Genomic DNA, 12,962 nt, shown 5'->3' with positions numbered 1-12,962 from the left:
AAAAAATCCCATCAAATGGAAAAATATTGGAATAGAAGGAAAAAAAAGTGGGTCCTCCGGCCACTGAAATGCCAGCTGTGTCCGCCTAGCAAGGGATGATGCAGATCCAACGGCTCAGAAACATAACAAAAGGAGTGCGCCTCCAGCGAGTGAAAGGCTGCCCCCGACGGACATAACCAAACCCTAACCCTGTAACCAGTGTATAAATAAAGCGGCTCCAAAACCCTACTTCTCAAAAATATCTCAGAACTAGGGTTTTACTGAGCCCAGTTCTTAATACTTTTGTTTCGCAAACTAAGCAAAAGGTAGAAGAGAAGGCCGTTTGAATCTTCGTCTCTCTACTATGGGGAAGTCTAGCAAGAAATCAAACACGAAGGTATGGATTTTGATCCTGTATCCTCGTCCTTTTATTCTGTCTAGTTTTGTCTAGTTTTGAAGGCTTAATGGTTCTTCTTGTTGGTGTTCGATGGATGAATTGGAAGTAATTTGTCGTTGTCTTTTGTTTTAGGTCGAGGCGGCTCCTGCTGTTGTTGCTCCTACTCCAAAGTCTGGAAAGAAAGGTTTGGGCTGTTGTTTGATGTTTAATTAGTTTGCAAATTTATTCAGTGCCTTCGGTGATACCGAATTTGTATTTTACTAGTTGGATGGTCGAAGTAGTATCTGCCTGCATAACTACGTCTAACTATTGGCCCAGATGCATATGTAGTGTTGATAATTCGAATTCAGCAAAGTGTTTTATGTGAGATTTTTGTTTCCTGGGTCAGTTTTTGAAGCTTCTGAAGAATCTTACTGTCCTCGTGAAAGCTGTTCTTTTTGAATATATCATTATAGACAGGGTTGGGATGAGTGGATGACCTGTACTTTCTTTTGGGTCTGCCCCTTTGGTGATGTGGGATAAACCTCTATTTATCCTACTATTTTGATATATTTTAGTCGAAATTTCCAATAGGAGTGGCATACGCTAATACATTTTGTTTGTTTCTAAGATTCTTGTTGGAATTTTGTCATGTTTGCTTGCTCCATGTGCTTGAGTTTGTGCTATATAGATTGCAAATGAGTTTGTGCTATGTAGATTGCAATTTGCAAAAGCTCCCTGGTTCTGTTTTTGACTTTTTGATATTGAAGCTAGTTATTTGTGCAACTTGTGTTTTTGGATGTCACCTCTTTAGTCTTGTAAAGTTACCTTCTTGGTCTTTTAGGTAAAAGAACTGCTGGAGAGGATATAGAGAAGCTAGTGAGTGCAAAGAAGCAGAAAGTAAGCGAGCAGCAGGCTCTTCAGGAGAAGAAGAAGATTGAAGTGAAGACTCAGAAGAAGAAGAAACATGAATCCAGTAGTTCTGATGAGTCTTCTTCCTCGGAGTCTGAGGATGAAAAGAAGGTGAAGTTAGTTGTTGATTGATATTGTTAACATGTTTTATGGTTTGGGGTTGGAATCATGACTGATTCAAAATTTGTACATTTTTATATGCAATAAATATTCGTCCATCATCAAAGGCTTCCAAAGTGGTTTCTTCTAAGAAGCAAATAGTGGATCCTAAAAATGCCTCTGTTGCCCCTGCAAAGAAAGTAAAGCCTGCAAGCAGTTCAGAAACTTCAGATAGTGATTCTGATGAGGATGAGGTAAGATATTTAGACATGAATGCATTTTTTTTTTAATGTTCTCTTGGTATATTCATAGTTTTGTTTGTCTGATGTCTAAGAGGATGTTTGCGTATATTGTAGGGCCCCAAGTTAACAGTGAAATCTAATAATTTGCAACCAGCTGTAGCCAAGAATGGCTCATCTGCTGCTCAAAAGAAGAAAGTTGAGTCAAGTGATGACTCTGAAACTGATACCTCAGATGAGGAGTCTGATGACGATGAAGTAAGTATATAAAATTGTTTTGCATTTCATCTTAAATTTTATTCCTCACTTTAAGAGTATCTTGCTACTTCCTTAATAGGTTTTTGACTGATAGCATGAGTCAACTAATTTTTTTTTACTGATGCTGGGGGACCATATTTCAGGCTTTCTAACTTATATGAAACTATGGTCTTGTGGATTTTTATGACAAGGCTACAAATAAGATTTGTCTTGTTATCTGTCATAGGAGCGCAAATCAAAGGTAACAACAGGATCCAAAACACTGTCAGCACCAGCACCCAATAATGGTCAAGCAACTACTATGAAAAAGAAAGCTGAACCGAGTGATAGCTCTGATTCGAGTGATGACAGTAGCAGTGATGATGAGGTGAGAATATTTTTTTTCCTATCGAATAAGAACTTTAGCTTTTCCATTTATTGTATTGAAACAGTTTCTGTACTATGAATGTATTCTTTTGACAATGTTATAAATGCTGACGTCTGATAGGAATGGACGGAAATAACGTAGGATTTTTTAAAAAATTCAATGGAAACATATTTGTTCTTTTATTGTGCATTATTTTGAATTATTTGAAATATTACCTTTCTGTGGCTTGGGAATTAATGGTATATCTTGATTCACAGGAGAAGACAACTAAGGCGACTGAGCAATTGAAGAAGTTGCCTACACCCACCTTGAAGAAAACCACAGTTGTCGCCTCAAAGGAGGAGGAATCCAGTGAGAGTTCTGACGAAGAAGATTCAGACTCGGATTCAGAGGATGTGAGTACTGTTTTAACTCTCTTTGGGATATAATTAATGTTTGACTATTGTTGATGAGTTTTCTTGCGGTAGACTCTCCCTTGTTACTGTAATGAATTAAGACTGGATTATTGTTTTTTTGTGATTTTCTTTGTTTTTTTTTTATCTCATTTATGCCATGCAAATGATAGCAGGAAGATGTCAAGAAAGCCTCTGATGCCACTAAGAAATCAGCACCAGGGGCAATGCCCAAGAAAAAGGAATCTGATAGTTCTTCTGAGAGTGAATCTTCGGACGAGAGCGATTCAGATGATGATGTGAGTTAAATTAAATTACTTGTTTAGCTCTATCAGATATGTCCCTCCCTGTAATTTTCTGGGTTGCACTTTCTTTGTGCTTTAATAAAAATTTTTCATTCAAAAAAAAAATCAGATATGTTAAATATTTTTGTAGTTCTGGACTTCTGTTCCCTTTGTTTTGTGGAGATTTAGCCTCAAGCCAGGAGGGGCAAGCCAAGCTATTGTTATGCCTTCATTTCCTTGTCATTTGGTTTATGTCACCATCATGACCTAATTTTTTGTGGGATCATATTGTGTTTCAGGCCAAGGTTGCCAAGGTTGCCCCATCTAAGAAGACATTACCGGCAAATGAAACAAAGAAATCTACAAAGGTTAACCCTCCTGCTCCCCCCTCCCCTTTAACATTCTTGTGCTTAGCATAACATGATGAGTTCGTTGACCCTGCCCACTGCACGAGTCTTGTGCACGAGAGTTGTTTACCGCATGACTGAACTTGCGAACAAATCTTGTAACTTTTGTTAGATTGGATTGACTTGACTTTTTTTAAGAATAGTGTCATTGAAGTTCTCCTATAAGTTCAAATGAGTCAAATGAAACAATACAAAGTGCAATTGTCCATGATTTGTTTTGAAGGATAGACAGTGCTGGTTTTAAATTTTATTGTGCATAACTTTTTTTGTTCAAAATTTTTTTGGATGTTTCTGCTTCAGGTTAGATTTGATATGTTTTGGATGAATTAGGTGCATCTTTTTAAATTGTTGTAGATCATTGACTGTTGTGCTTAATCCCAAGTTCTCCTTTTTAACCTTCAACTTAAAATTTGTAGACAAATTTTGTTGTCTAGCTGAGTTAGGATGTGGGATGATATTAGTGTGTGGAGAGGCGATTGTATTTGGTCTTCGCGCTATTTGTTGGTCGGAGTTCATCATAATTTTGCTTCAATTTGTGTAGGAAAAGATGGAAATTGATGAAGATGACTCTGAAGAAACCGAGGAGGATGAAAGTGAAGAGGAAGAACAAGCTCCCAAGACACCAAAGAAAAAAGTATTGCTTTCCGTCTCCTGTTTTAGATGAAATTAAACTGGTATTCATATTTTTATTATCACACCCTGGTAAACGTATGCCAGGGTGTTGTAATTTGATGTCCTTTGAAATATATTTCAATGTGTTGATCTAGCAAGTGCATATTCTGGAGATAATTCAAAATTGAATGCTGTATTTGGGTGGTGTCCATTGTAGGTGCCCATAATTTATTTTTCTGGAGTCTAAAAGAAATCAACATTGATAAGAATGTCTGGATGCAATTAGTAGAAAGATAGAATTGTGTTTTTCTGAGGTCTGCCTTTAAATTTTTTGACGCTTTTTTGTGAATATGATAGCTCCTATGTTGTGTAGTATACTGTGGTTGTCACCTCTCAATTTAAGAAAAGTGAAGTAAAACGCTCTTCAGTGGTGTTTACATTGAGCTGATGTGGAGGTTCACATGTTGCCATTCAATAAGGATTTTTGGGAGATGTGATAGCTTATACTATGCACAGTTGATGCTCTATTCAAAAAGATATAATCAGCTCCCATTTTAGAGAAGTGAACTTTTCTGAGCGACTATGGAATATTACTTTCTTGCTAGCAAAGATGTTTGCATTAATTAGACTGATTTTGTGAAATGCAGGTCACTGATGTTGAAATGGTAGATGGTGAAGCACCAGCATCTGCCAAAACACATTTTGATACAGCCTCCCAGAAGAAAGATGTAATTATTTTTTATCCTCTCTTTTGTAAAACGCTGATTAACCTATTTGTCCCCCTGTATTAAGGCCAGTTTCATTATTAGCTTGCCTCTCATATCATCTTTTAAGCTAACACTTCTTTTTCCCCTATGCAGTCCAAATCCCCTATTACTCCACGTACGCAATCCACAGGATCAAAGACATTGTTTGTGGGCAATCTGGATTATAATATTTCTGTGGCTGATGCGTATGTCTAGTTCCCTAGCTTTTTTTAAGTCTGTAAATGCTGTGAAAGCTGGTTTTGTCTGACAGAATTAGTTTTGCAGGGAAACTTTCTTCAGAAATAAAGTTGCTGATGAACTTGTTGAGGTTCGTCTAGCGGTGGATCAAGAAGGGAAATTTAGAGGTTTTGGGCATGCCGAGTTTGCCACAGTAGAAGCAGCCCAAAAGGTATAGTTTGCTATCCTATCATGTTCTCTAACAAAGAAAATGTAGGTGGAATTTAATGTATATCTGAATTTTTTCACTGCATACTTTATTGAACAAGGTTGTTTATTCTGTTCATAGTTCATACATATGGATATCTTAATAATATCATGCTGGGTTACTTTTTTCCTTTTTTTGAGAGACAGTGTTTAATGATGTAATGTGATTATTTGATTATCATCATTCTGGGTCAGCTCCTTTTTTTTTTATGCTTTTGAGAAAATGGTAGTTTTTTGCTACACAACAATTTTGTTCTCTTCTTTTTAAATTTTGGTACTGGTTTGTTGGTTGTAATCAATCAATATAGAAGTGTTATCTCCAACTTGAGTTCAAATTGGTAGATTGTAGAGTTAAAATTTGATGATCATCATAGGTGAATGAACATATAGATCTATGCTCAGTGGTGAAGATTTTACCCATATTTTGGCTGCAGTCACAGATTTAACTTTGGTTGATAATTCTGTGAATAAAAGTATGGCAGCCATTTGCAGCATTTCAGCCATCTGGTTTTAGAATTTTATATTTTTTTCAGGTTTTTCTCGATGTTGGTGGGAAACGTATCTGCCTACTTTTTGCTTTCATATATTGTTATTGACTAGTAAATACAATCTAAATTACTTTTTTTTAGATGCCTTGCACTGAATTTTGTTCAAATGAAGTTTTCTAGTGACTCTCTTTCTCCTGCTTTGCAGCTTCACTATATTATGAGGTTTTTGGCATGCTTGGTAATTTTCTTATATTTGCAGGCTCTTGAATTGCAAGATCAAATGTTGGGTAGGCGTCCTGTTCACCTCGATATGGCTCGTGAAAGGGGTGCTTATACTCCGCACAGCGGGTACAGTTATACTAGTTTCTATGTTGCTGTTGTTCCATTTGATCAGTGAGTTGATGCCACTTCTCTTTTTTTTTTCCAAACTATTGTAGCAAAGAGAATGGTTCTTTCCAGAAGGGAGGAAGAGGTGAGTCTCAAACTCTATTTATCAAGGGTTTTGATAATTCACTTGGGGAAGATAAGGTAAATGCTCTAGCTTTCCTTACCTTTTGTAGTGTTAATGTTGAAGTTCCACAGCTCATCTGTGTGTACGAAACCTACAACAAACAGGTTAGAAGTTCACTTGAAGAGCATTTTGGTTCTTGTGGAGAGATTAAAAGGATATCCCTCCCAAAAGAATATGGGACTGATACATTGAAGGGGTGAGTATCTTCATCTTTTAGTCCCTTTTATGATTTTAATGCCCCAATTTACTTTGTGTCAATTTGTTGCTTCATCTATTTTTCTTTATTATTATTTATAATTCCGTTAGTTGTTGATGACTAAACTTAGCATGGTCTACCTTGTGTATGTGCACATAAATCCTTTTCACATATTATAATTACTAAATTTTGTACCTTGAATGAAATAGATGATAAGACTTCCTCTGCCGCTGTATAATTTCAGTTCATGTAACTTCACATATTTTTCTGCTCCCTCGAGTTGAGGCTGAAAATATGAATATTTGGGGTGTGATCATTCCAGCACTAATGTACCTTTTGCTATTAGAACTATGTGGTTTAATGTTCCTGTGCTAGAGTAGTATTAAGATGGGGCGACTACTTTGGAAAATACTCTTGTTGCACCCTTCATTAATATTGAAAAGAAGTGGAGAAAACATAAGATTAGTTACATTTAAAATAACAGTTTAAGAAGCAAATATTCTATGATTAACTTCTTTAGTTTGATTTGAATTTTAATTATTGTTATATTACTGGTTTATCTGCTACGATGTAGCTCATTGGTCTTGCTCTTATGGGTTTGGTTATAAAAACCAATCGCAGGATGGCTTATCTTGAGTTCAATGATGGCCATTCTTTCAACAAAGGTCTAGAACTGAATGGAACTGAAGTTGGTGGTAATTACTTAACTGTGGAGGAGGCAAAGCCACGGAATGATAATCGTGATGGTGCTAGTGGTGGTAGAGGTGGTCGTGGTGGTGGTAGGGGTGGTGGGGGCCGTTTCAGTGATAGAGATAGTGGAGGGCGTTTTGGTGGTCGACAAGGCGGCGGACGTAGAGGTGGAGGTGGTTTCAGAGGACGTGGAACGCCAAATAAACCAAACTTGGCCGCTGCTGGCACAGGTACATAGATTCATAGCCCATTTTGTGAGTTTATTTTAGTGATTTTAAATCTATGAATCATATCTTCGCTGCATTGCTTTGCACCTTCTTGGTCTGTTAATAACATCCTTATCATTGAATTGCTAATTTACTTAAAGAAGTGTTATCCTGTAAATTCTCACCTTTATAGTAAGGAATAATGTGGGCTGAACTTGGTCTTGTTTAGCCGAAAGAGAATTGCTGCAAATTTTTGTCTATTTATTTCTGTTGTAACCTCTGTCTGTTTTTCAACTTATCATTAAGTTATTTTTTTTTATTTGAGAATTTCAATAAAATTATCCTTTGGATATTTTAGTTTGTTCCATTTGAGATTTTTTTGTTCTGGTGGTCATTTTTTTAAAAGGGTAATATTACTGTGTTTTAATAATAAAATTGTTTAATGATCTTTTCTACTGTATTGTTTTAGTGAATTAAAATTGCTTAATGATCTTTTTCTACTGTATTGTTTAGTGAATTGAAATTGAAATATTGTATCATGTTTAATATATTAGTGTTTATGAATGTCAACAAAACTCGACCACTTCTAATTTGATTCAGATGTTGGACACGATTGTCAAAAAAAGGATTAGTAGTGGAACTATAATTTATAATTTAGTAAATCAGTTTATGAATAATAAGAAAGTTGACCATGTCAAAATTTGATTTAGATTTCGGACACAAATGTCAAAAAAGGATTTGTATTGGAACTATGATTTTGCTTGCTTAATGAATCCATATCAAGTAGGTTAAGAGTTTACCATCCAAATGAGTGTCATTGGATTTAGAATTGGCTCTGCAGTTCAGATTGTGTGGATATGTTCATAAAGATATGCCTGATTAAAATCAGCGGCCTTTTGCTCTTTTGCAGGAAAGAAAAAGAGATTTGATGATGATGAGTAAAGAGCAGATAAGCATATGGAGATGGGGCCTTTTCTTTGTTTTTAAGATATGTTTTTCCTATTTTATAGCAATGACATTTGAAATACTGACATGCTGCTACTTTGACATTTGTGCTTGCTTATTTTTTGTATTGTTCGGGAAGTTGACTTCCAAAATTTTGAACTATTTTTTTCGTTGGAATTGTGTTGTGAACTTGTGATCCTTCACTAGTTCTTTGATAATCATCAAAAACAAAACTTCATCGCCAACAAGAAACTCTCTCTTTGTGCATTTGAAATGAAGTGATTAATGGAGTCAATTATAACTTTGAATTGAAATCCTAGCTTGGGGACCCTCTTCCACATAAACAAAACTGCAGTCTGAATCAGGGTTTATGACTTTAAGCCATTCAGGGAGCTGATAGATGTTCTTTTCTCGTGTTGGAGAAAGACCCCAAATGGACCCTGACAGATTCTCAATCACCAGCTTGAGGTCAGTAACTGGCTTTGCGGATGTGTTCTTGATTATCACCTTGTGGCGGTAGTAAGTGGTGGTTCCAACAGTCCAGGAGCTAGTTATGGAGTGAAGGAACTTAACAGGAACGTCTGCAATGATTTTGTGAGTTTATTGATCAGTTGAATTACTTCTGTTTTCATCAGTTGAATAAGTTATCTTACCTGATTTTGAGTTGGCCGCTGCTGGTGTTTCTTGGTGATATGAACCTGGATTATGAAGATGGTGACGTTAGAATTATTATGTCCATTGAAAAAGACAAACTCTGGCATTGCCGAAGCTTTGATTTCCTTTCTTAATGTCAGTTACTCTCTAGTTTCTTGAGCAAAAAAGAGAGGAAGAACTCAATGATTACTCACCCAGTGTTGCTTTGTAGGGGGCTGGTGTTTGTTTTGGATAGGAGCCTGCCAGTCATGATAAGAAGATAGTAAATACGATATATACATTTAGAGACCCTGTGATTATGTTCAAGTCTATGACTGTTAAATCCCTACCTGTGGTGCCATATATGCTGTGTAACTTGGCAAATAGGCCTACGAGAGGAGCAGTGCCAGAAATCGTAGGCTCAGTTTGTTCATAGTTAGACCGATCGTCGTTAAAGTTATCGTTCTGATCAGGACCTCCAACAAGGGCACCATGGATAACATTTGGATTTCCTTCACTTCTATGGTACCATAACTCGAAACCTTGCACGCATTCAACCATTGAACGGAGAGTGAAAATAGAGGCAATTGAAGCACCTCTATGGTGAACATGAACTGGGTATTTAGGGCCATATCCAACCAAGTAACTCATGGTCTTGGGATTTTGACCTAGAATATAGTCAGCCTGCACAACAAACAAAATTATCAGGACATGAAATGAGAGACCTCTGCTGTTAGTGAGTGAATCCCAACTATGAGTACCTGGGATTTTGCGAAATTGAGAAGCTCCTGAGGTTGAACTATGCCCTCTGGACAAGTGAGCTTGGTATTGGCAACAGAGAGATAGTCAGAGTAGACAGCAAGAAGAAATGCAGAGGTGGTGGCATACTGCATGTTGTTCCATTCTCTCACATACACTAAGCCCCCTGGTTTTGAAGATAACACAAGCAAATGACAACATAGAATGTGAGCGCAAAGTTATCGAAGAAACTGCTGCAATGCGCGATTAGTTAGTAGCGCGATTGTGATTGCATACCAGGAGTTTTCTGGACATTGTAGCCGTCATTCTTTTGCAGACAAGCACAAGCAAAGTAATCAGCTTTGGCCTGATATTGCTTCAATGTCGATGCATATGCACCGCCATCTCCCTCCATCAACACCTGTTAGCAGCATTGGATTTTCAGTGGCTTACATATTGATCGTCACAGTTCTACTACTCTAGATAGCAAAGCTGAATTGTGTACTGAATTGGGAAAATCATAATTAGGGTTACCTTTGAAAGAAGGACCTGGAGACCAGCATATTTGTTATCCCAGGAAAATTCCTTGACAGCCCATCCAGTTCCACCCATATACACAGCATTATCCACAACATACTTCAAGTAATACTCATCACCAGTTGCTTGGTATAGCCACGCAGCCGCCCATAACAACTCATCCTTTACCAAGAACATACATTTTTAAGAAACAATATAACTGAAATAACATGAATGATTATGAACATAACTGTTTCAGGGGATTTCAGTAGTGTACAACTAACCGAATAACCGGATGAAGCATAGTATTGCTTAGCATTGGTGATGCAGTCATCGTAGAGACCTCGGAATCTATCAGCAAATGAGAATAGCTGCAACGAGCAAAGATCATCCGTCAATATAAGTTTGAGCTGCTTAATTACACTCCTTTTTTTATCGGAAAAAAATCTGTCTTTTGTATAGGCATTTTCACCTGTTTTGCATGAACCAAGAGGAGATTAGAATAAGAAGAGTTGTACTGCTTGAAGGCAATGGCAGATGCAGCTAACGCAGCTGCAGTTTCACCGGCAAGGTCTGAACCGGGATGATACTGATCCAGCTTGTATGCATTCCTTGGTGTTGTCATGTCCTCTGCTCGCTCCCAGCAGTAATGATCTGAATCTCCATCCCCAACCTGTAAATTTCCATTACTTCATTTACATCATCATATATATTTCAATCTATTTACTTCACAAATTATGTATATATATGTATATGTATATGTATATGCATATGTATATGCACCTGTGCCCATAGAACATTGGGACTAGGATGTGCTTTGATGAAGTAATCAGTCCCCCATCTAATGCTCGCAAGCGTATGACCCATTTGGTCTAAACTGGTGATTTCTTTCCTGTACTCAACAGCTCCCCAAGCCAACATTGTCACAGTAAATGCCATTGGCAGCCCAAACTTCACATGATCCCCTGCATCATAATATCCTCCCACTAAATTCACCTGCACCATATGACATCATATGTTAAAAATATGTTCCTTTCAATCCAAAAATTTTGACACTAAAACAACATTTCTGTTTTTATATTTACCCCTTGAAGGAAGCCGTCCTTGAGTCCAGAATCACCACGCCATTTGATTCGCTGGTTGGCCGGTATCTTACCGGACCTCTGAGCCTCGTAAAACATGAAGGTCTTGTCCAGTGCATCTCCATAGTTGAAGGCAAGCCCTGCTGCTGCTTTCAGGCTCAGCAAGCCAATTACAAAGAGGAGGTTGTGTAAACTGAACTTGTTCATCTCGTTGGCTTCAAGGACTGCTCGGGCTTTTGTTTTGATTGTTTCTACACAAACAAGAACACATATATATATAAGGAATTTGAACAAGAAGAAGTGAAATGATTCATTGATTTGGTTGGTTGAATAAAACACCAAAACATGGTGGTAGGATTCACGTTGTAGTGAGGCAGCAGGGAAGTAGAGCTTCCCACGTTGTGTTGAGGTTATGTACAAAATTGGTACTGCATTGGCGTGACACGTGGCGTTGATGGACTTCATTGTCCCCCCACAATAGCTGACCCACCAGAGACTTTATAGTTCCTACTTGTTTATTTTAAGTAACAACCATAGAAAAAGAAAACAAGTGTTAAGAAATATGATTCAAAGTCTTAAGACATACGGTTTTGTAGCAAAATGAAGACTGGTAGCCTAATTAATCTATGGGGCTAAACCGTATGGACTCGGGAGGTTCTGAATTCGATTCTCATTGTGAGCAAACCTTTGTGGCCACGCGTTAAGTTTTGGCTAAGCTTACCCTAACCTCAGGTGGGAAATTTATGTGCGTGCGGGCCTAATAGCCCGAGTTTAGGCTCATATCGATTGTTTGAAGGACAAACTTGTATGATGTCATTATGGGTTAAAAACAAAAAAAGAAGAAGTAATAAGACTAGGACTGGGTCGATTTTACCGGTTATTATTTGTCAACCAACCCATTATCGATTAGTCAATAATCAACCACCAACCGACACACCATGGAGTAGGGCTGATAATTTCACCCGACCTATTTAGCACCCCATTTAGTGCTCCCGTTGGAGTAATGATTTTTGAGCATGAGGTGTTAAAATAGCACCTTGAGCTAAAAAACCTCTAATCGGGTGCTATATGATTTTAACTACCAAAATAGCACTTCAAGTTAAAACAACATCACTCCAATGGGAGTTCGGTGGTGGGGTGGTATATTTAGCACTTTAAGAAAGGGAAGGGCAGGAGGTATAAATGGAGGGAAATGTAGTTAAGAGAGAAAATGATGTATTTTAGATGGGCTTGGCCCAAAAAAATCTTTTTAACACCCCATTTTAGCACTTTGGGTTGGAATTAAGAAATTATACCACTTTATTTTACACTATTTAAGGTGCTAAAATAGGATTTTAACACTCCATTTTAGTACCTTGCATTGGAGTCGCTCTTATAGAGGGAAACTAGTTGCATGCCCGCGCTTCGCGCGGCACATATTTTGATTGGAAAATAGAGATGTGTGGAAGTTTTTCGATACTTTGTTAACATGAAGAGCAGTAGAGCTTTAATTGTAGAAAATAGAGATGATTGTGAGATGAAGATAAAATATGTACAATACTTTTTTAATTTGCGAAGAAATTTTTTTTCTAATAGGGTGTAAGAAATTTGATGCATAAGGAATAAGTATGCTAAGAGTTTATCAATTTTTATTTGTGTCGCTAGTATTTACAAAGTGTTATAGGTCACCAAAGACATGTTTATGAGACAATATTGTATGGTTAGGACAACGATCTCTACAAAGTGACATTTAATATCGGGAAGTACAATGTAGCATAAGTATTATTTTTGAAATGATATTTTTGGAATAAAATTCTTAATATTTTTAGAATAAGATTTTTTAATTTATATTTTTGAAATGTT

General features: G+C 37.1%; 2 protein-coding genes across 3 annotated transcripts; one reads left to right on the top strand and one right to left on the bottom strand.

Annotated features, from left to right (window-relative positions):
• The first annotated feature begins 223 nt into the window (after window positions 1-223).
• Window positions 224-8,354, top strand: LOC119995311 (nucleolin 1-like). Of its 2 annotated transcripts, none has more exons than XM_038841782.1 (18): window positions 224-376; window positions 509-560; window positions 1,200-1,378; window positions 1,495-1,620; window positions 1,723-1,863; window positions 2,090-2,230; window positions 2,488-2,625; window positions 2,796-2,921; window positions 3,206-3,274; window positions 3,855-3,947; window positions 4,573-4,653; window positions 4,786-4,877; window positions 4,957-5,080; window positions 5,863-5,951; window positions 6,041-6,131; window positions 6,219-6,310; window positions 6,932-7,230; window positions 8,117-8,354. In XM_038841782.1, the coding sequence occupies exons 1-18, from the start codon at window positions 344-346 to the stop codon at window positions 8,146-8,148; spliced, it is 1,998 nt and encodes a 665-aa protein (XP_038697710.1). In that variant the 5' UTR covers window positions 224-343; the 3' UTR covers window positions 8,149-8,354. The 2 variants fall into 2 exon arrangements, with proteins under 2 accessions (XP_038697710.1, XP_038697711.1); XM_038841783.1 differs by having other exon boundaries at window positions 225-376; window positions 2,799-2,921.
• A 50-nt stretch (window positions 8,355-8,404) lies between these two features.
• LOC119995312 (endoglucanase 5) lies at window positions 8,405-11,359 on the bottom strand. Its single transcript, XM_038841784.1, is given in 10 exon segments — window positions 8,405-8,849; window positions 9,000-9,044; window positions 9,135-9,468; window positions 9,546-9,709; window positions 9,820-9,943; window positions 10,057-10,221; window positions 10,323-10,409; window positions 10,511-10,711; window positions 10,822-11,034; window positions 11,124-11,359. Coding segments are annotated over 10 exon segments (1,944 nt in total). The 5' UTR covers window positions 11,328-11,359; the 3' UTR covers window positions 8,405-8,442.
• Window positions 11,360-12,962: the final 1,603 nt, after the last annotated feature.

The sequence above is a fragment of the Tripterygium wilfordii genome, chromosome 3 (assembly GCF_013401445.1).
Source record: "Tripterygium wilfordii isolate XIE 37 chromosome 3, ASM1340144v1, whole genome shotgun sequence".
In the NCBI taxonomy this organism is placed as follows: domain Eukaryota; kingdom Viridiplantae; phylum Streptophyta; class Magnoliopsida; order Celastrales; family Celastraceae; genus Tripterygium; species Tripterygium wilfordii.
The sequence above is the reverse complement of the archived record's forward strand: the minus strand, read 5'-3'. Positions and strand labels throughout refer to the sequence as shown.

What these genes read in the sequence shown, in the direction of transcription:
- LOC119995311 (XM_038841782.1), top strand. Translation starts at nt 344, where the DNA reads ATGGGGAAGTCTAGCAAGAAATCAAACACGAAG. An exon ending in TCCAAAGTCTGGAAAGAAAG is followed by an intron (nt 561 to 1,199) that starts GTTTGGGCTGTT and finishes TTGGTCTTTTAG; the next exon opens with GTAAAAGAACTGCTGGAGAG. An exon ending in GTGATTCTGATGAGGATGAG is followed by an intron (nt 1,621 to 1,722) that starts GTAAGATATTTA and finishes CGTATATTGTAG; the next exon opens with GGCCCCAAGTTAACAGTGAA.